At 33.9% G+C, this 19,908-nt stretch overlaps 8 protein-coding genes across 8 annotated transcripts; 5 read left to right on the forward strand and 3 right to left on the reverse strand.

Annotated features, from left to right (window-relative positions):
• Positions 1-56: 56 nt before the first annotated feature.
• TpMuguga_04g02525 (RAP domain protein) lies at positions 57-2,353 on the forward strand (the record flags this gene model as incomplete). Its single annotated transcript, XM_759054.2, has 15 exons — positions 57-241; positions 276-501; positions 534-688; positions 720-756; positions 787-856; positions 888-984; positions 1,014-1,117; positions 1,148-1,295; positions 1,327-1,384; positions 1,415-1,513; positions 1,543-1,636; positions 1,666-1,902; positions 1,932-2,036; positions 2,070-2,178; positions 2,230-2,353. The coding sequence occupies exons 1-15, from the start codon at positions 141-143 to the stop codon at positions 2,351-2,353; spliced, it is 1,764 nt and encodes a 587-aa protein (XP_764147.2). The 5' UTR covers positions 57-140.
• A 7-nt stretch (positions 2,354-2,360) lies between these two features.
• Positions 2,361-2,908, forward strand: TpMuguga_04g00513 (Mitochondrial ribosomal protein L37 family protein; the record flags this gene model as incomplete). The annotated part of the gene is made up of 2 exons (XM_759055.2): positions 2,361-2,657; positions 2,688-2,908. The coding sequence occupies 2 exons, from the start codon at positions 2,361-2,363 to the stop codon at positions 2,820-2,822; spliced, it is 432 nt and encodes a 143-aa protein (XP_764148.1). The 3' UTR covers positions 2,823-2,908.
• Gspt1 (translation elongation factor EF-1 subunit alpha) lies at positions 2,896-4,871 on the reverse strand. The gene is made up of 6 exons (XM_759056.2): positions 4,445-4,871; positions 4,287-4,413; positions 4,133-4,256; positions 3,879-4,101; positions 3,356-3,846; positions 2,896-3,324 (listed from the first exon to the last, which is right to left on the reverse strand). The coding sequence occupies exons 1-6, from the start codon at positions 4,683-4,685 to the stop codon at positions 2,911-2,913; spliced, it is 1,620 nt and encodes a 539-aa protein (XP_764149.1). The 5' UTR covers positions 4,686-4,871; the 3' UTR covers positions 2,896-2,910.
• Positions 4,842-6,694, forward strand: LONRF1 (Ring finger domain protein). Its single transcript, XM_061306172.1, has 10 exons — positions 4,842-4,994; positions 5,026-5,100; positions 5,137-5,284; positions 5,315-5,400; positions 5,431-5,502; positions 5,534-5,605; positions 5,636-6,027; positions 6,092-6,264; positions 6,313-6,385; positions 6,416-6,694. The coding sequence occupies exons 1-10, from the start codon at positions 4,965-4,967 to the stop codon at positions 6,534-6,536; spliced, it is 1,242 nt and encodes a 413-aa protein (XP_061161867.1). The 5' UTR covers positions 4,842-4,964; the 3' UTR covers positions 6,537-6,694.
• Positions 6,537-7,924, reverse strand: TpMuguga_04g00517 (uncharacterized protein; the record flags this gene model as incomplete). The annotated part of the gene is made up of 7 exons (XM_759059.2): positions 7,704-7,924; positions 7,416-7,674; positions 7,198-7,386; positions 7,079-7,169; positions 6,864-7,020; positions 6,703-6,827; positions 6,537-6,673 (listed from the first exon to the last, which is right to left on the reverse strand). Exons 1-7 carry the CDS (start codon positions 7,910-7,912, stop codon positions 6,537-6,539), a joined length of 1,167 nt encoding a protein of 388 aa, XP_764152.2. The 5' UTR covers positions 7,913-7,924.
• Positions 7,925-8,047: 123 nt separating this feature from the next.
• Positions 8,048-11,736, reverse strand: fhkD (Protein kinase domain protein). The gene is made up of 5 exons (XM_759060.2): positions 11,336-11,736; positions 11,107-11,304; positions 10,918-11,076; positions 10,760-10,888; positions 8,048-10,727 (listed from the first exon to the last, which is right to left on the reverse strand). The coding sequence occupies exons 1-5, from the start codon at positions 11,553-11,555 to the stop codon at positions 8,083-8,085; spliced, it is 3,351 nt and encodes a 1,116-aa protein (XP_764153.1). The 5' UTR covers positions 11,556-11,736; the 3' UTR covers positions 8,048-8,082.
• Positions 11,737-12,097: 361 nt separating this feature from the next.
• On the forward strand, positions 12,098-18,901 carry UBR3 (putative zinc finger in N-recognin (UBR box) family protein; the record flags this gene model as incomplete). The annotated part of the gene is made up of 10 exons (XM_061306188.1): positions 12,098-12,307; positions 12,355-12,447; positions 12,479-12,550; positions 12,581-12,830; positions 12,861-12,945; positions 12,978-13,046; positions 13,079-13,127; positions 13,160-13,331; positions 13,361-13,536; positions 13,569-18,901. Exons 1-10 carry the CDS (start codon positions 12,148-12,150, stop codon positions 18,899-18,901), a joined length of 6,459 nt encoding a protein of 2,152 aa, XP_061161868.1. The 5' UTR covers positions 12,098-12,147.
• An 84-nt stretch (positions 18,902-18,985) lies between these two features.
• On the forward strand, positions 18,986-19,753 carry TpMuguga_04g00521 (uncharacterized protein; the record flags this gene model as incomplete). Its single annotated transcript, XM_759063.2, has 3 exons — positions 19,018-19,144; positions 19,174-19,226; positions 19,259-19,753. 3 exons carry the CDS (start codon positions 19,018-19,020, stop codon positions 19,751-19,753), a joined length of 675 nt encoding a protein of 224 aa, XP_764156.1.
• Positions 19,754-19,908: the final 155 nt, after the last annotated feature.

A 19,908-nucleotide genomic window follows, 5' to 3' on the forward strand; every position in this document is an offset into this window, starting at 1 on the left:
TATTCATAATACATTCCAACATTCCAACCTTACACATTTTTATCAAAATTTCGATTTTATAAAGAATTTTGTAAATTAAAATAAAAATGTGATTGTTTTAAAATTTTGTAGAATAAAATGGTTTAGAATCAGACAAAACGATGTTAATTAGAGTTTCATTCTCATTTATAGAATTTTGTAATTTTAACGCAAAATGTATAAACAAAAGAGCTTTTTATAAATGTTTTAGAAGTTTTTCTAGGTATTCTATCATTAATTTACTAATTTTATTTCAGTGAACCAAATAATTGTGTAAAAAATGATGAAATAACAACATCAGAGTCGTTTGTAACAGTCGAAAATTATCCTAAACCGTTTTTATACAATGAAACCAATGTTGTTGATATTATGGACGATTCTTCTGTCTCCAGGATGGGTATTCTATCAAGAGAACAGTTTCTATCAACGAAAAGAACAAATTTAATTGATAAAACACAGTATGAAAAGTTGAAGCCGCACGAGGTTAGATGTTTATTTAAATTCAAACCAATTAGGCTAACAAATATGTCACATCAAAAAAAGATGGATTTTATTTATATGATAAAACTAAGATATCAGTTACTGATGAACAAACAAAGCTACCAAACTACAAGAAAATGATAGAAAAATCAAAAATATTATCATATTCCAATGATACATCAATACAAAGGTTATTTTAGATAATTTATAAATTAATTTAGAAAACAAAAAAAGGATAAATTGACATTTCAGGACAAAGTAACAAAATAATTCAATATTAATATTCAGAATATATACGACAAGTCAAACGAAGATTATTTCAAATCGTACTTTAAAGATAGAGAAAGAATCTTTGACGGTAAAAAATAAATTTTAATTTGGTTCTAAAGGCTTGAGTGATAAAATAAAATCATTTGAGGATGAAATTATGAAGAACACAGTGAGTCCAGTAGGAAATAGAACCAGAATATCACCTAACAAATACTGGTAAGATATGGAAAATAAAATATTCTTAGGATTAAAGAGGGGTATAAATCCCCGACAACCGAAGAGATTAAGTCCCTGAGCCCATTTGACTTAAAGTTTGTAATGATGAACGAGGCGAAGTTGAACACAAGAGGTAAAATCGAACGTAATTATAATTCATTAGTAAAATCAATTAATCCTGAGATTTGGGATTCATTTATTGAAAGAATTATTTCTTACAATAAAAAAGTAAACTTAAACACATTGTTAAGATATTTACACGCCATTTCAATAACAAAAATAAATTCGTCAAAAGTTAAGAATCTTATTGAGTGTGTTAAAGTTATATTAATTTTAATGTAGTATGATTTATTCAAGAAAGTATGAAATGAAGCCAAAGCATTTTGTGTTCATGTTCCAAGTGACATTATATAATTTTAAATTGAAATAGGCACAGTCGAGGATAAATATAAGAGATCAGAGATTGTATGATGACATGTATGATATGATACTTTGTTGGCCCATATTGAGGAATAACTTCATTATTAAGGTAAAATTAATGAGGCTAATTTATTTAAGGCTGCGAATTCAATTTCTAAGCTGGGAATATCAGAAAGTATACTAATGAAACCACTTCAAGAAGTTATAAGAAATAGAATATCAGACTTTACAGGTATGTTAGATGTGTGGTATGTTTATTAGGGAGTGAATGTAAAAGATTCAAGCCGATTACAGTTATGGAAATGTTTACAGACGAGATGATAGTTGAGTTTATTGAGAAATGCGAATATCACAAGTGTTATTTCACGTGTTATAGTAGAAACTTGGATATAATTCAACTGTATCTAAGACTGCTAAAGCCAGATGTGTATTCAAATTTGAAAGAATCTACAATTGATTTTCTAAACAAATCAAGGGAAAATAACAAAGAAAAAAGAGGTATTTGTTAAAATCAAAATTTTTTTTAGATTTATCAAATAAAAAAGAGAGAAGAATGAGTTCAAGTGAGCATGAAGATATAAGTAGAGTCCTTAATTTAATGGGAATTAAACATCAGAACTGCTTAGAAGCAGGTAAATACACAAATAAAGCAAATTAATTAACAGGCCCATTTGTATTTGACATATATGAGCCAAAATCAAAAACAGTTATTGAGGTGAACAACAAGTACCAGTATTATGTTGGAAGTAATCAATTGACATCATCAGCCAAAAGGTATCATAATTCATTGTAAATTATAATAATATGTTCTAATATTGAATCAAGGCGTCATGAAATGATATCCGCGATGGGATTTAAGTTGTTACACATCCCATATAGATGGTGGAACAGGTTGGAATCTGACGAAAATAAAATAGAATCACTTAAAACTCTTTTCATTAACATTTAATATATTTATGATTTTTAATATATCGTTATTATGCAACACATTGAGATTAAACAAGCACGAAATATCAAATTTTAATAAAATTTTGTATTCCACCAAAATAAAGGGTGGTAAAAAACAACAAAAAGAAGTTAAAACTGAAGTTCCAGTAGAAGGAGAAGACGGAGAACATTTGTTTAATATATATGCTTCAATTCCAGAAGATCATAAAATTCTTCCAGACGAAGCTTATCCAAAGTGGCTTTGGGATCTCGACACACCTGATAAAACATACGGAGAATTGGTGCAGATGTTTGTTCACGGAAAGGTATTCCCTTAAAAACATGTATTTCTTTAGGATATAGAAAACTCTAAAATGGCAGACTATAACAGGTTTTGTAGATTACATAACAGATACTTGATTAAGCTCAACAACATCAGACTTCAAAAAAGAAGGAAAATTACATTTGATTCTCACCTCTGGGATGTTTAATTTTATTAATTCGTTCAATAGTTGCACTTTATTAATCATTAATTGTTTTGCTACTAAATTGTAATAATGAATATTATGGTTTATTAGATTATTCTGTTTTTAAAATTTCTAAAACTTTTCCGATTCCTATTGTCTTGTCCTCATCTCGAAGAGTGAATCTTCCCAGTTGAGGACAGTCTGCGAACTTCTCTAAGCATGCCGCTGGAGTCACCAGCAGATGTGCAGTTACGATTGAATTGTTTGACACGAAAACTGGGTTTGGTTTCTTCTTCTTGGTTGCTTTGTCTACAGTTTCCAATAACTTGAGGAACTTGACTTCTGCTGCAACACAATGAGCGTGAAACATACAATAGTATCCAGATGATACTAATGGTCTGTGTTCAAGTAAGTCAATAATTGATATCAAGGCCGTGAACTCTAACACGACTGGGCACGGTGATTCCAAATTACAAATCACAGATCCCTTTGATACGTTTTCTTCATCAGTTGTTGATAGTCTTATCTAAGAAATAATATGAATAATTTATTCTTACCCTAATGTTTTCACCAACTTTGGCATATGAATACTCATCACTTTCAAAGTAAATATTCGTAACCTTCGACCTTGATTTATTAGGTACAACAACACAGTTTTGTCCAGTTTTGACAACTCCAGACTCTACTTTCCCCAAACAAACTAGTCCGTTCTCTCTGTAAGTGTCAATAACTGGGATCCTTAATGGTGCATTTTCATCAGATTCCAGAGTTGGGACGTTATCGAGAAGTTGGAAAAGTGTTGGCATTGAAGTATCATACCATGCTGCATTTTTATCGTAATGTTTGTAATTTACATCGGAAATGTGGTCAATGAGATTCTGACCCAGAAGTCCCGATATTGGAACAAAGCTCAGGTCCTTCCCTTCAGTGAAGCCACACGTCTTAAGGAAAGGCTTCAGCTTCTTTATAATTCCCTCATATCTTTCTTTTGACCAGTTACAAGTTGAATCGTCCATCTTGTTTATTGCTACTATTAGATAACTAACACCTAAAATACAAGTTTTTGAGCATTTGAATTACCTAGAGTTTTCGCTAACAGGGCATGTTCTCTAGTCTGGCCACCTCGTTCGAACCCTGTTTCAAACTCTCCTTTTCTTGCGGAGATAATCAAAACTCCACAATCAGCTTGAGTTGCTCCATCGATCATGTTTGGAACGTAATTTCTATGTCCTGGAGCGTCAAGGATTGTGAATCTGCGGTTCTTTGTTTCTATCTTCGCTCTACCCACTTCTATTGTTTTACCCTATATACTAATTTCAAATATTGTTAAATACCCTTTCTCTTTCTTCCTCATTAGTGTCCATAATGAAGGCTAGGAACCAGCTCTCTCTATTTTTTTCTTTAGCCTCTTTGCCGTACTTTTCAATTGTACGATCATCTACGTACCCAGAAAGGTACCTAAGAATTATTGAAATTAAATATGCATACAGAATATTTCCACATGTGGTTGATTTCCCAGCATCTATGTGTCCGATAAAAACAATGTTAAGGTGCGGTCTTGAATCTGGCGGAGATAAAGCAGATTCCTTTCCTTCCTTCTTCTTAACCAGCGATTCTAAAATAAATTTGGTAAAAAATTTAAAAACCTTTTTGTGAGTCACTAAGCTCATTATCCCATGAATCCTCCTCTTCAGCGCTAGAATCTTCACGTATTTTTAGTGACTCTACACCTAGAGTGGGAGAATCGTAGGTTGTGTTGTTTACGGGTTCATCGAGCCAGGAATCTCTGGGCTTAAACTCTTGCGCATCTGGGTTGAACTTAAACGACTGTTCATATTCATAATTTTCTGCGTCATTTTCAAAGTCTGAGAACTTTTCTGAATCCATTTTATACAAAAAGTTACTATAGAATGTATTGTTTATTTAACAAGATTGAATTTGGTAAATTATAAAAGAAATATTAATAATAATATACAGAAGTTCCACAATAAATTTTATTTTATGCAGAGAATATAAACAATATGTTTTATAAAGTGTCACATGGTTGGGTGTTCGTTATACTTGATCAGATTATTATTTTTTTAAATTCAATTTTAATTTTATTTTTGAAATATTATTTTTGTTTTAAATTAGTGGTTAAATTTCGTCGATTATATAAATTCAACAATGACTGTTCCAAAGGATTTTGAATGCCCTGTATTTTTACACAGTTATAATTATCGTTTAGATTTGTTTCAATATACTTTATAAACCTGTTACCACCTCTTGCGGTCATAATTTCTGCAAGTTCTGTATTGATCAGGTATTCGTTCATTAATAATTAAACCTACACATTTAGGCTATTCATTCTTCACCAAACTGTCCTCTATGTCGAATTCCCTTATCATCTCAGTACTCTCCCAACCTTCTTTTAACTCAATTAATCAATGAGAGATTCAAAGACGAGATTCAATCTAGGCACCCCTCAAAGATATCGTTTAATGAAGGTTTTATATCATTTGATATTGTTCTTTTAGTTCAAAATTCAATGCAAAATTCACCTGATTATAACCCAGATTTGAGTTACTTGCCATTGTATTACAGGAACTTCTACCAACCTCCGGTATGTTCTCACTTCACAATTAATTTTCAGATTTTTGTTCAAGAAAATGCCACCATTAAGATTAGTAATATCAGCATGTACCGTATGTTACAGTACGCCTATGTAAGTTTATTGATGTTTAATTTTTGTACAGTCCAACAATTCTTTGTTTATTACTACTCGTCGCTATTTCAAGAAACGTCCAGAGTATGGGACAATCGTAAGGGTATTCAACTAATAAATCAAATAGTTGTAGATCAAATCCAACAATATCTATGAAGGCGTTTCACAAATTCCAATCTTTCCTATATTTGTCGACGTTGTTGGCCTGCACAGGGTTAGACTCAATCCCACCCTGTGTAAAACTGAAATGAACTTTGAAATTGCATCTTACGAGATTTTCAATGATATTTCTTATCTTCCTAAAAAATCTGAAACTGAGCCTTCTCTCGATGAGAATTTAGAAACTGAGTCTGAGCCACTAAAAATAATAACAGATATTAAAGAGGCTGTTAAAACGAAGTCTAGGAGTTATGAGCTATTATTGGAAGATTTCCAAAAGGTTAAGAACCTCGACAATCTGAATCATCATGAAAAGTTGAGATTCTGTTATATGTTACTATTAATTTCCATGAAGATTGTTAAAAGGTTGGTTTGGTTTGGTAAACTATAGATAACAAAAAAATTAAAAATTATTTATAACAATTTACAGGCAAATGAAAAACATTCCACGTTCTCTTCAGATAAATTCAAGGGATGAGTTCGGAATCGATAATATAGTAATGGATGATCGCAATTATGAATCTATGGAGTTCCGATCATTATTGATTTCAAAAGTGCTTCTGGCTTCAAATAGGAAGAAGTGGGAATGGTTTTCAACGGATGGTAATTTTTAAATTTAACTATAATTCTTGAATTTAAATATTTTTTCAGACACGCTTGAACGTCTAATGAGTATTACTGAGTTCATACTATATTCAAGGGATAAGAACATCATTGACCCAGAGTTAGCTTCCACCTTCACACAAACATTTAGGCAATCACAATCATCGTTTAGCTTCATCTACTCAATGGACCCTCTTATCTCTGGACTTATTTTCCTGGTCATCCTCATCCTTGCAGGATGGTTGTACAGGAGTATTTCACACAGGAGGTGATCACGGTTTATTGTCGATTTGCAGTTCCGCGTGTACTACCGTAATTACATCCCTGGCTCCCGCACAATTAAATTTGTACACCAGCTTTACGCTGTCTATACAGCACATGTAAATCCCAATTTTAGATAACTTGTCCCCTAATCTCGTTTATTTAATTATTCATTACCTGCTGCGATTTTACGAACCGAGTCGAACATTGAGTTTGTTAGTCTCCAACAATGCGATACGTCAATAAGTGAAAGATGAGATAAAGTTGTCAAAATCATGGAAAAAAACTCATTCGTGATTGTACTGAAGTCCGTTTGCACAAGATTTTAGTAAAGATACCTGCACTTAGTCATCTTAAGCCTTGAAAGCTTTGTAAGTTTAGAGCACATGGCCTCGACAACTTCAAATGAAACTTGAGATTCAGAAATATCTAGCACGGAAATATTATTACAAGAGTTAATTATCTCCAAAAGTATATCATTTTCAACATGCCTCCCTATCAACGATTTTACAGTTTAATAATGATGTGGGTAAAAATGTCTATATATTGGTACCTATGTGAAGTTCCTCTAGTTTAGTTAGCCTTGAAAGATGCTTGAATTCACTGGGATCAATTGATGTGCAGCCTCGAATGTCGAGAAATTTCTGAAATTGATATTTAAAATGAACATACCAGAGTTTTAGAAATATTTACAAGGGGAGAAAGGGATTTAATTCCAGAGTAGTTAAACAGCTGTAATCTTTCGAGTTTTGGAAACAGAATTATGGGTTTTTTGCTTAGAACCGTATTGAAAAAAAATTCTAGAACTTGGGAGTTCTCGGAAGGCACATGTGTAGTTTTTGAATATCCAAGATATAAAGACTAAAGAACTCATTAAAAATTAAAAATACTTGTAAATTCTCATTTGACATTCCAAAAGCCTTATGAGTTATATTTTTACAGTTAAAAAGATCCAAAACCCGGAGATTCTTTCCGATATTTGGTAGGAAAATGTGTAAGGATTTGTTTGATACGTTGTTGCAATTTCTCATGTGGAGCTCTCTTAAATTTTTAAAATATCCAGACTTTATCATTCGTGAGAAATATTGCAGGGAACTATCATTCCATTTGGTCCATCCATTAACATTTAGTGTAATGATGTTATGAGAGCTAAAGAAAGTGAAAATACTTAAATAAACCTGAATATCGCATTAAGGATTGATTTCGATGATATATTATATTTTTTGCAGTCTGCTACTTTAATCTGAGTTCTTAAACTTCTAACAATTCTGCAAAAGAATTTTGAGACTTGCAAGCATTCTCTTGGAGAATATGAAACTATTAACTTTATCACATCATTTGGAAGATCAACTATATGTGTCGAGTTTAGCTTTCTTTTCTTCTTCATTATACATATAAATAGAATAATTATTGTGTAAATTATAATTCGTAAATGTCAAGCACAACATGTTTATATATATAAAGTAAGAAGTGTAAATATATTAAACAATTTATATAAAAATTGTATATTAATTATATATAAATTTGTATTAAATTAAAATTTTTATGTTTAAAACTTTAAATTCTCACCTTTTTTGGTGAATTTCTTTCATTACTACTTGAGTTTCTCAAATCTCTTGGAGAATTCGTACTTTGTGAAATAATTGAATAGTTTGGCGAGTTCATGACATTTTGCAAAACATCAAGTTTCTTGAGGTTATTGTTGCAGGTTTCAGAGTAGGGGAGAACAAACGTATTGTCATTATCCTTAGTCAAACTTTGATAAAATTCATCATTGTATACCTGGTTACTCAGGTTGCTGATTTTGGGTGAGTCGTGATCCACAGCTACAAAGTTCTTCACCCAAATGTGATCCAGAGCTTCAAACACTGATATTCTCCTAATTGGATCAATTTCAAGCAATTTCTTTATTAAATCTCTGGCTGAAGATGATGTGGATTTCCAAATTGGTCCATCAAATGTTAGTTTATAGTGGTCTGATATATTAACTGTGTTTGCTCTCTTGATTGGGAATGGAAGTCTTCCTCTTATCAACAGATACATTATCACGCCTATTGACCACACATCAGACTTTTGGTTATATCCCTGCATCGTCAGCACCTCTGGAGCTACGTATGCAAGTGTTCCGCAGGGCTGAATTAGTATATCATTTGGTCCACAAAGAGTTGATAGACCAAAGTCTGTTAACTTAATTGAGGCCAGCTCAGTTTTATCTGTCAATAACAGATTCTCTGGTTTAAGGTCTCTGTGGACAATTCCGCAGTTATGCAGATATGCCACAGTTTGCAACAGCTGTGAGATAATTCTGTGAGTATGAGATTCTGACAACCTATGCTCCGAATGTATTAAATCATACAATTCTCCTCCTCTCACCAGTTCCATTATTATATACAGAGTATCCTTCATATCTATTATTTCCTTCAAGTATATAACATTGTTATGCTTTAGAAGCTTGAGGATTGAGATTTCGCTCCTGAGCAATTCTCGTTCCTGGTGTGTTATTTTATTCTTGTCAATGATTTTAACCGCATATTCCACTCCCGTTTTCCTCGAAACGCCTCTGTAAACAACACTAAACTTTCCTTGTCCTAGTGCTTCGCATATTTCATACTTGTTTGCAATCGTTTGCTGTTTCATTGCATGAGTCAACACTTCAACCCAATCTAGAAAGTCTGACATTGTATCGACATAAAAATCTCTTTTCGATATCTTAGTTCCCTTGTGGAATATTGAAAACCCATATTTGTTTCCAATTCTTCTCTTTCTTAACGAATGCAGGTAACAACCTTCTAGGAATATACAACCTCTCGGTCTTGTGCTTGATTTATCCTTGTAGTAGTATAAAATATTACCTATCAGAACATAATATCTTGACTTCCACTGGTGTAGTGTCTTCCCAATCTTAAACATTACTCCTGCCTTTGTAGTTATATTAAAGTTTAGGTTATCATTATCATCATCGAACTTTGAACTGCTCTTCTCAAAACAGGAACTTGAACTTATCTTCAGTTCACTACTATCTTTACTGCTTCTTCCTACCGACTGGCTTGAGGACATTGTTTCAATGCTGTCAGATCTCTGCTTCCAGGACTGCGAGGTGAAAATGTCGTTAAATGACCAGCAGCAAATCCAACATGAAGTAAACACTCCAATCCCCTTTTCATTTGACGAACAGCACTCTGAGCAAGTTATGTACACGTTGTTTAATTCAATGTGGAGTGAAAGGGCGTTATGCTTCTTGTAACAGACTGGGCACATCAGGAACGGCGTCTTGCAGTTGGGACATGCAAAAATTTCATGAAAGAATCTGTCTCCCGTTTCCACAGATTCATCTCTTGTATGATTCCTGTGATTCATTCCCAGCGGCGGCACCATGAAATTATTCATAGTCTTCATGTGTTCTACGAGCTCTTCGCTAACTAGCGAGTTTGGGTTATTTTCCAGCGTATATGCAAACGGGTGCTTGCCCTTAACTAGGAAAATCTGATATATTGTCCTGATTGTGTTTTCGTCAAACTCCATATCCTTCTTTATCAAGCCGTTTTCATGGTCATTCTTTTCTTCGTGTGAGTTCATAAGTGCATGGCTGATCTTATCAAATGCGTCTCCTGAGAAGCTCTTCTCTCGGTGAAATGCATTCCCGTCAAGTCCCCAAACCTCCTCATGTAGACATTCTGAGAACATCGTCAGTATGGAATCGTTTTTTTCAAGCCATGCTTTAAACTTTTGAAAGTTCAGCGACCCTGTTTCGTTGAATTCGCATTCCTCAAATATGTGGTCAACCAACATCTCCAGGTCCATCGTCGCTCTTTCCAAGTCTTCATTCTCTTCATATTCATTAATGATTGACTTTATTAAAAACATTGAGTCCTCTTCGTTTGTTGCATAGCTATTGACGTCTGGGAACTCCTCGTCGTTCCATGTATCTATCATAGAGTTTGAGTCGTCACACTTGCTAAAATCGTCATCCGGCTCTGACGCCTCAAACGATGACGAGTCAAAGTTCTCCAGATACAAATCATACTTGTTCGGCTGGTACTCTGAGACGTTGTTTTGTTTATCTAAATTCGTCAGTGAGTATGATCGTTTTGTCAGTTTGGCATTACTCTTCCTATGATTTGGAGTTATGTAGTTAAAATTCTCGTAGTTATCACTGCAGTCCTTATAGTAATTATTTATATACAGGGTCAGTGATTTTGAATCTAAATTTTATTATTTATTATATTTAAAGTACCGAATGAAAAGTCTGTCAGCGATCTCGCGTTGAAATCATTCTTGCGAGTTGTGTTTCTATGCACTTTAGTAGTCGAACTCGTCGATGATGATGCGGAAACGTCGGTCTCGACAGGCTTCTTCAGTTCTCCTAAAACAGATGAAATTTTCAAAAATTACTTTCATTGATGTGATATAATTTATTAGTTGGCGTATCGCGGTTGGAATTTTCTCCATGGTTATCATTTGATGAGAAGGAATTGAGGATTCTAGAATTTAGCGTAAAGTTCCTGTCAAGTATCTTTAAATTTCGATTCCTCGTGTTAAATATTGAGTCAGCTAAAGATATTACATGAAATATGAACATACATTTGTCAATTGACGTGTACAAATATTTTGATATCTGCGGAAAGTTTGAGAGCATGGTCATCAGCTCAAACTTGTGAATTAAATTATCGTTGTTCAAGTCAAATAACTTGAACAGAACAAAAATCTTCTCGGACCTCGTTCCTCTACATGAAACAGATATTCCGAGCAAGAACTCTTCCAGTTCAACGGCTCCGGAGTCTACAGCTTAATAATTGTAAATAAGACTTACAGTTGCAATCGAACTTTCTGAACAATTGTTCTCCCCAAAGCCCTGGAAGGTTAAAATACTGCAAAAAGGTTTCTTTATCTATACCATTTGATGATGATCTACTGGAGAGTTCTTTATAAATTTTATAAAGCATTTCGATCTCATTTGGATCGAATTTTTTCAGCCTCTCCTTTACGTATTTATTTTTTAAACCGTAGTGGGAGGAAAGTCCAGCACCCATATTACAACAATTAAAAAACTAAATTAAAAATAACATGATAAAATACAGTGTTTAAATTAAAACTTTTAAATCCGGTTGAAATGAAACAATTTGTGTTTGTATGATATATTACAATTCAATAGATTTAATCTATTTATTATATAATAAAATATTGCGATATTTCATTATAAATGAATTATAATAAATCAAATGTATTTTGTAATTATGATTCTCGTGTTACACTAATAAGTTATAGTGATATTAATTTTTTAATTTTAATTTTTCATTTTCAACACCTAAAATAATCATAAATTTTTATTTAATTATTATTAATTGTAATCAACTAATTTCATTCGAATTTATTTCTATTTGTACATTTCCTAATATTTTTCTATTCCTTCACCTCTTTTCTTTTTTTATTTTAATATATAAAATATTTTAATTTTTGTTATCTAAATTATAAATTTCCACTTTATATAATACCTATCAAAACTGTTTTCCTAATGCATATGCCGCACTTGTCCACTTTCCTTCATCTTCACCTTTACTTATTATATAATGAATTTTAATATATAGTATTTTTTATATTTATATATATTTTATTTAAATTATTATGAATTATATCGGAGATGATCAGACGCAGTTTATAATTACGAATATCCTGAACTCAAGCAAGGATGTCACGAAGGATCACATATTCGACCAATTATACACGTATTTATACGGAATCTCCGATAAAAACTATTTTACGAGGCTTATAAATAATCAAAATGGTATGAAATATATAATTAATACTTAATTGATCTAATAACGCCTTTAGCCAATTTGGGTTTCTGTACAAACAAATGGTTACAAGATTCTGTTGCAATAAAATGCTACGATTGCGAATACGATAGTACTTGTGCAGTTTGCTGTAAGTTTTTTTGGTTTATAATTTTCTTCAGTGGAATGCTTCTTTAACTCGGACCATACCTCCCATGAATACAGATTAACGAGGACTTCTGGAGGATGTTGTGGTATGTTTTTAAATATTAAATATTTTATAGACTGTGGAGATGCAAGTTCATGGAATTTTAAAGGTTCTTGTAAGAACCATACGCATTTCGTCGACAACGACGAAAGAACTACACTAGCGTGTTTTACAAACTCCTTTCTGGTCAAACTTGAGAGCTTGCTGACCCAAATTATATACTATATAACTGAATATTTGAAGAATATTCACATCATTGATGAATACTCGCTTCAAATACTAATACTATTTTTAAACGACTTAGTCAAGGTCAGCTCATCATACAGGTAATTTGTTTAACGGTTAAACTTTATTAGATTTGCACTGAACCTGTGTCTTTCCAAAGAAGTTCTCAAGGATTGGATTCTGAAGCATCAAATTCTGAGTAATGACATTCAGAAGGTGTGTTAGTTTGCGTGATAATGATGGTTTAGTCATTCAACTCTCTGTACTTGACACTTTTGACATCAATGGCATTTAAGATGAAGTTTGCAACACTATTTGTAAGTTTAAAAATAAATAAAATTATCCATAGGCTTCTTTGTATATTGACATCGTCCAACCATTGAAGGAGATCCCCGACGGTATGTTAATTATATTCGTAACAATTTTATAGAATGGCATCTGAGTAATTTATCGGTCCAGCTCTTTACATACTCATCAATAGCACATGAGTTATTTAAAAACTCGTTCCTGAACTATTGTATTGAGCCCATAATGGACAAAAATCTGCTCGATAAGAGATTAAATAAGATACAGTTCACTCGGTTTGATAGGAAAAAATTCAGGTAAGAAACCATTTAATAAAATTCTTTAGTTTGTACATAAGGATTTTGAGTGATATCACATACCTGTTTAACCATAACTCAGTATGTGATATAGTTCTGTCGGACACAAATATACAAAGAACCATCCTGAGTCTACTGGCGACCCATAACCAAATGAACCTCATTGAAAGGGAAGAGTATGAACACGTGTCTTATGAAAATTCAGGTATTGTATACACTAGCTTAATAAAATTTTAGGGTATTCTATAGCATTCACAATTGAACACACAATACACTCAGCATTAAAGCCACTAGCGGATTACTGTAAGAACTTGCCGGAAGAGAGAACTGATCAAATACTTAAGTTCTACTTGGTCATGAATGATTTTATCGCCAGCCACCTTTTAAACGAGAAAAAGCACACTGATAAATTAACTAGGTCGTTTCACATCCCTTTTGTCAGGTTCTTCACATACTTGGTTGATTTCAATTTTGTGAGGAGGTGTTTGAGATCGCACTTGAACAGATTTGAGAAGAAAGATGAATTTTTATCAGAATACCTAGATATGCATTTCCCAGACCTTACGGCAGATGTTACTGGGGATTGTGGACTTTTGAACATGTTTGACAACGACGTCCTGATTTACATTTTAAAGAGTGCAATTGATGTGCTTAAGTTCTCAATGGAAATTAAGCAGAACCTGTGGGTCTATAACGGAGAGTCAATGCACGAACAGAGAACAAATTACTATGAACTTCTATTTGATTCGTATGATATCAGTGCAATCCACATCTGCGTGTGTCTCTTGGCCATGAAAAATATAGGGACGGATTTTGACCTGCTATCAAAGGTATTTAACATTTGCCTGGGAATAAATGAGAATTTATACGGAAATAATCCAATGAATGAGGGAGATAGCGACGAAGAATTAGGTAAAGGTGATAGAAAATTTTTGGAAAAGGGGGTAACTGAAGTTGACACCTCAAGATCAACAATAATCCCAGAAGATTTAGCAGATGGTGATATATCAGAATCAACAAGATCAGAAGAGGATGAATCAACCACAAGTGATGAGCCAGGAGATATGCAGTTCAAGTTATCGTTCTTCTTCATGATCATGAACACGCTAATAAACGACATAAAGCATACAGAGATATTATCTGTTCCAAAAAAGACTATGAAGGAAGGGTTTGTTAAAAGAGGACTGCCTTTACTGAAAATGGATGTGGTTTATGCACTAGTTTCGGGAAATGCAGAGTTCGGAAAGGTTGTAAATGAGACTAAGAAACATTGGAAACACCACCCAATGCTTATTGAAACAATTGAGAATTTGGCATCCCTAAACTACTCAAAGGTGTCAGATAAGACATATGTGAGATTAAAGCCAGAGTCATATAAGATGATTGATATTCTGTGGAATCCACAGTATCCAATAACACACTCGGTATGTAAAAATTCATTAAAGGAAAACATAAGCTTACTTGGCTCATGCAGTGAAGTCATGTCGAGAGAGTATAATGAGACTCAAAACTTTATTTTAAATTCGATATCCTGCACTAGCCTCTTCCATTACATTTTTGCATTCATTTCAAACATTTGTAAAATAGATTTTAATCTGAAGGACCAGCCGTTTTATTCACTCCCAGATTTGTACACTAAACATTACACACATTTAAATGAACACGGAATAAAAATAATAACCTCAAATGACATGAAGGAGTATAGCGAGTGTATACTATACTCCCTAAAGATTTTAAATTTATTTCTCACAAAACTACCCCTTCCAACGGTTGAAGTTGGGAAAATGATGGTAAACTCACTAGAACTGGTACTCAAGAATATGGACGACGAGATTTATAAAAAGTGCCTGTCATACACAATCCTAAACTTGAAGAGGATTTACATGATAGATAACAGCATTTCTGATTTGTTGTCAGATGGAATTAGGAAGGATGTTAAGCTGATACAGAGGCAGATGCTCCAGAGACTTAGTAGCCAAAACACAATGTTTTCAAATGAGATTGATGAGGATGAGGAATTGACAACTGAAACAAATGAAGATGACTTAACATGTATACTGTGTAAGCAGGTTATGGACTCTATGTCGAATATGTCGTACATGACATTCGTCTCAACAAACAATGTTCTGAGAAGGTGTTGTACATCAGTTCAGAGTGGTAAGAACTACAACGTATACGCAATGTCTTCAATGCCCCTTAAATCTTCAATAATGACAACCTGCGGTCACATAGCTCACACAAAGTGTATTAACGAGCACAGGAAGATACAGACGGATAACCACATCTTCTCAATGTATGGAATACAAAAGTCCAAAAACGAGTTTTTCTGTCCAGTCTGCAAATCACTATGCAATTATACTCTTAACATAACAACAATAGACAGTGTGCGGAAAAGAAGAGGATTATTTAGCAATGATACTCTGCAAGTAGTTGACAAGACATTAAGTCCACACTATCAAAATTTCAGCACAGGATACCTATCATCGATAGACAGATCGGAGCCAGAAACCCCAGAGTACACCCCGTATATGCTAATATGTAAGCAGAATCCAGATATAACATATAATTGGTCGTGGAGATATCCTTACACAACAAATTGGATACCCTCGCCAGTGTACGCAAGCTACGAAGAATATCCACTGTATGTGTATGGACTTACGACATTTATGGATAGCCTTGACCTCAACTATTACCTTTGCTCAGATAACATGAACGTGCAAGATGAACATGCACTTTCATATAACATCTCACTGCCAAATATTGATTGTGACACGTGTTCAGCCCACGATTTGACAACAATTGATAAAAACTTGTGTGGAGGATTTAAAAAGAGTGAAAATCAGCTTCTACCAAAACTTATATTCCACAACCTTAATAGGCTAAACAAGATTGACATGATCTTTGAGTACTTTATGACGAACTTGGATTGTTATAGAGATTGCAGCATTCACAAATACATTACGATGAACGGATCCGGGATGATTTGTACAGAGTTTTTTCCCAGAGTCTTGACTTCATCCTATGCAATATCACTGTTCTCAAAGAATAGATTATATTTTGGAATTCAGAACTGGAAACACGTAAATTCAACGGTTAAGCTGGATCCCAAGTTCTGGGTATTTTACAATGAGATTTTGAATGTGGCAACTCTGAGAAAGAATACCCTGAATATCCAAAATCCGTTATACTCACAGCTTATTAGAAGTTATTACTTTAAAGGGCTCAAGAGTTCAACACACTACGCCTTATTATCGGAGAGAAACATCCTGGAGCATAACATAGTGCTAGATGAAACGTACCATGATGTGAAGAGTGAGTTCATATCAATCCCACAGTCATCGCTGTATTATGAAAAGTCGTTGTCTGACCAAATCAACATGATTAGAATCTTCATAGAATCGCTGAGTGACTCACACATGTATGAGCTTTACGAAAGTTTGAACATGTTCAGCTCAATGAGCCTGAATGAGATTAAGCACTACAATTTCGAAAGTGAAAAGTTCTCATTTTTCGATAAAGTTCTGAACACAAACCATGACACTAGCTGGATCAAGTCACTGAAACCATTGAAGAAATACTTTGAACAGGAGAAGGAAAACTCGAATATTTACAAACAGATGGACGGGTCGCCAGTTAAGGACAAGATAAACATTTATAAAATGTTCGGAAATGACCTTTTGGTTAATCCGTGGTCCTGTGACTTCATGAGAGATTTCCTGTTATTCTTCTTTTCAACGAAGTATTGCGGAAAGGAAACTGTAATGGAACATTTGTACTACTATTTGATGGTGGGAACTGTCCAGGTTATGGATCGGTTTTTGATTGAGATTGTTGAGCAAAATTACGTTGAATTCATTGACAAAAGCGCAGAAACTGATAAAATCTGTCTAGAAACGAGAAATAAGAGAGATTTCCTGAAACTGTTCAGCCAGAGGTTTTTTAGAGAGTTTTATGAAAATGCAGAATTCCCAGTAGATGTTATTAGTAGGCTAGATATCATAGACTTTAATGAGCATGTTGATAAGTTCAGGGCCTATAACGGTTACGTCAGTAGTGAATATAAGGAACCGGATTACAATTATCCAAACAAGGAGTTCAGAGTATTTAATGAGATGCTAGAAGAGCTGATTTCATACTCTTCAATGTTAAGGACGATTCACTATTCTCACGTGGAGGGATTTACAGAGACGATTCCAAAACTTTCAGAACAGTCACCGGAGTATGATTATAAGGATTTCGACGATTACCTTGTAAATCAAGTAACTAAGCTTGTAAAGGTAAGAGATATCCAGAATAACCTGAACAACTACTATGATATGGACGCAATAATAGAGACTTTGAAGGAGTATGTGCCTCAAAAATCATGCTCCAAGAGGACACGAATAGGTAGTTTTGAAGATAGAGTGAGCAGTTTAGTTGATGATATCTTTGTTGACCCAGTAACTCCAGAGGAGTCACATACGAACTCAGAGTACCTGTACAGAGGTGTAGATTTACCAAGAAGAATTAACAAGTTATTGTACAAAAATCACACTAATACAGCGTTTTTCGAGACGCTCAAACATCATATTCCCGACTCCATCCACATTTTGGACTTTTTTGAAAATGACTTTTTTAATGAGGTTTCAACTTTAGAGTTTGGTAGCTCATTTTTTAACACCGTTGAAACACTTTTCAAATTAGTCGTCGAATACCTTAAATCTAAAGGATACTTAAAGACTACAGAGCATGATTTATTTCCTAAGTTTAAGCAGACGTTAATGGAGTCTGTGAATCTATTCTTGGATGTTTCATTCTGGACCATAAACAGTATATTCGCCTACGAAAACGACTTGAGGAACAAGCTGGTGTACTCTAACATGTATAACGAGTCTACTAGGTTCGCAGCGACCTTTGAAGCGTTGGGTTTGCAGGAATTTTGCACGCCAGAACTCACTAACAAAGTTGTGAGAATGCTGTTTACAGTCACTTACAAGAACCAGATGAGACTGAACAGGAGCTGTAACATGGAAGTAACACCTCCAATAGTTACAAACTACACACTGATTAAGATCGACAAGTACCTGGATGAGTTGAATTGGGATATAATAAAGTCAACATCCTTTAGAAACTGTGCAAACTGTGGTTTAAAACCTGCAAATCCGCTCATTTGCCTTCTTTGTGGGTCAGTTTTATGTTCAAATTCTGAGTGCTGCCAGAAGGTTAAAATCTCAGACCTCACCAGATTCATCTCAGACCTTGACAAGAAGAGCTCAGAGTTCAAGAAGAGTGACGTCTCAAAGGTTTATCACGAGGAGATTCTAGCGCACTCAAATTTATGTGGAGGTGGCCAGTGCGTCTACTTCTCACCCTACTACTGCTTCGTTCTTTACGTAGATGAGAGACGCAGGTGTGTAGTACAATCACTTTACTCTGATAAGTACGGTAATAGTGACCTTCACGGCAAAGTTTACGGAACCGTTCGACTTTCACAAACCAGAATTGAGAATATTGTCAACACCTTGTGTTCTGGACGCCTTTCTAATGAAATTGTTGCTCAAAGAAAACTCATGCTAAACTCCTTCAACTAATTTTTTCAACACTATACTTAATAGTATGGAGTATTATTTGTGTGTTATTTATTATCACAATGTGCTTATTAAATACAAATCATTTATAATATATTTACTGTGATAATTTTATTAAAATGTTGTTGATTAGGTATAGATTTTATCTATTAGTGAATAAAAGGTTTGTATTGACTGAAAAGCCTCCCAAGGAGCTTAGGCTGTCATTCCAGCAACCAGCACCTAAGCACTGTATAGGATTCCGAGGTACTTTCCCCTAAAATAATCAAGTTCAGGCAACCATCAACATGGAAAAAAATTATATGACCAGGTGTATCCTACATCCAAGGTATTTTTAGTAATAACCTAATAATTCTTAAGATTCCTTCGGTTATGGTCCCAAGGTATCCTCTTGACTGGAGAAATGCTGGAAGATTTATTTTAACCTGCGGTTTAGCTAGAATTGAAGGTAAAAGACTCTATCGTCATCCACATTCGCTAAATTACCAAGATTCCTCTCACTGTGGTCCGAGGTGTGCAAACGTCTGCTCATCTTCACACTATAAATGCCTTTGTTCTATGAGATCTGATGAGTCGCATCTTCACATCTCACACATTGACTCCATGTTAATGTCTTACAAGGGTCCTGTTACTACAAATAAACCTATTTTCTCCGTTATGAATCAAGTTGCCAAGAAAAACGAAACTCAATCTCACAAATTAAGCATCGATGACTCTTCTAAATCTTATAGGATTATTAAACGCACTTATAGATACTCCGCTTTTCAAGATCGTGATAATAAACCCACTTCTATTCATCATAATTTGGTTTCCCATATGAACCGCTTTAACATTTTCAATGTTATGTCTCCGTAACACCAATTATTTAAATATATTTTAATGTTTTTAAGAATTTATGTAGTTTTTGTACTTTTTTATATATCTTTTTCATTATACAATTATTTAACGTTTGTTATAATATCTAATATACTTATTATACAGTATGTATATTTCCTAATGTATACTAAAAT

The sequence above is a fragment of the Theileria parva genome (assembly GCF_000165365.1).
Source record: "Theileria parva strain Muguga chromosome 4 map unlocalized ctg_529, whole genome shotgun sequence".
NCBI classification, from domain to species: Eukaryota; Apicomplexa; class Aconoidasida; order Piroplasmida; family Theileriidae; genus Theileria; species Theileria parva.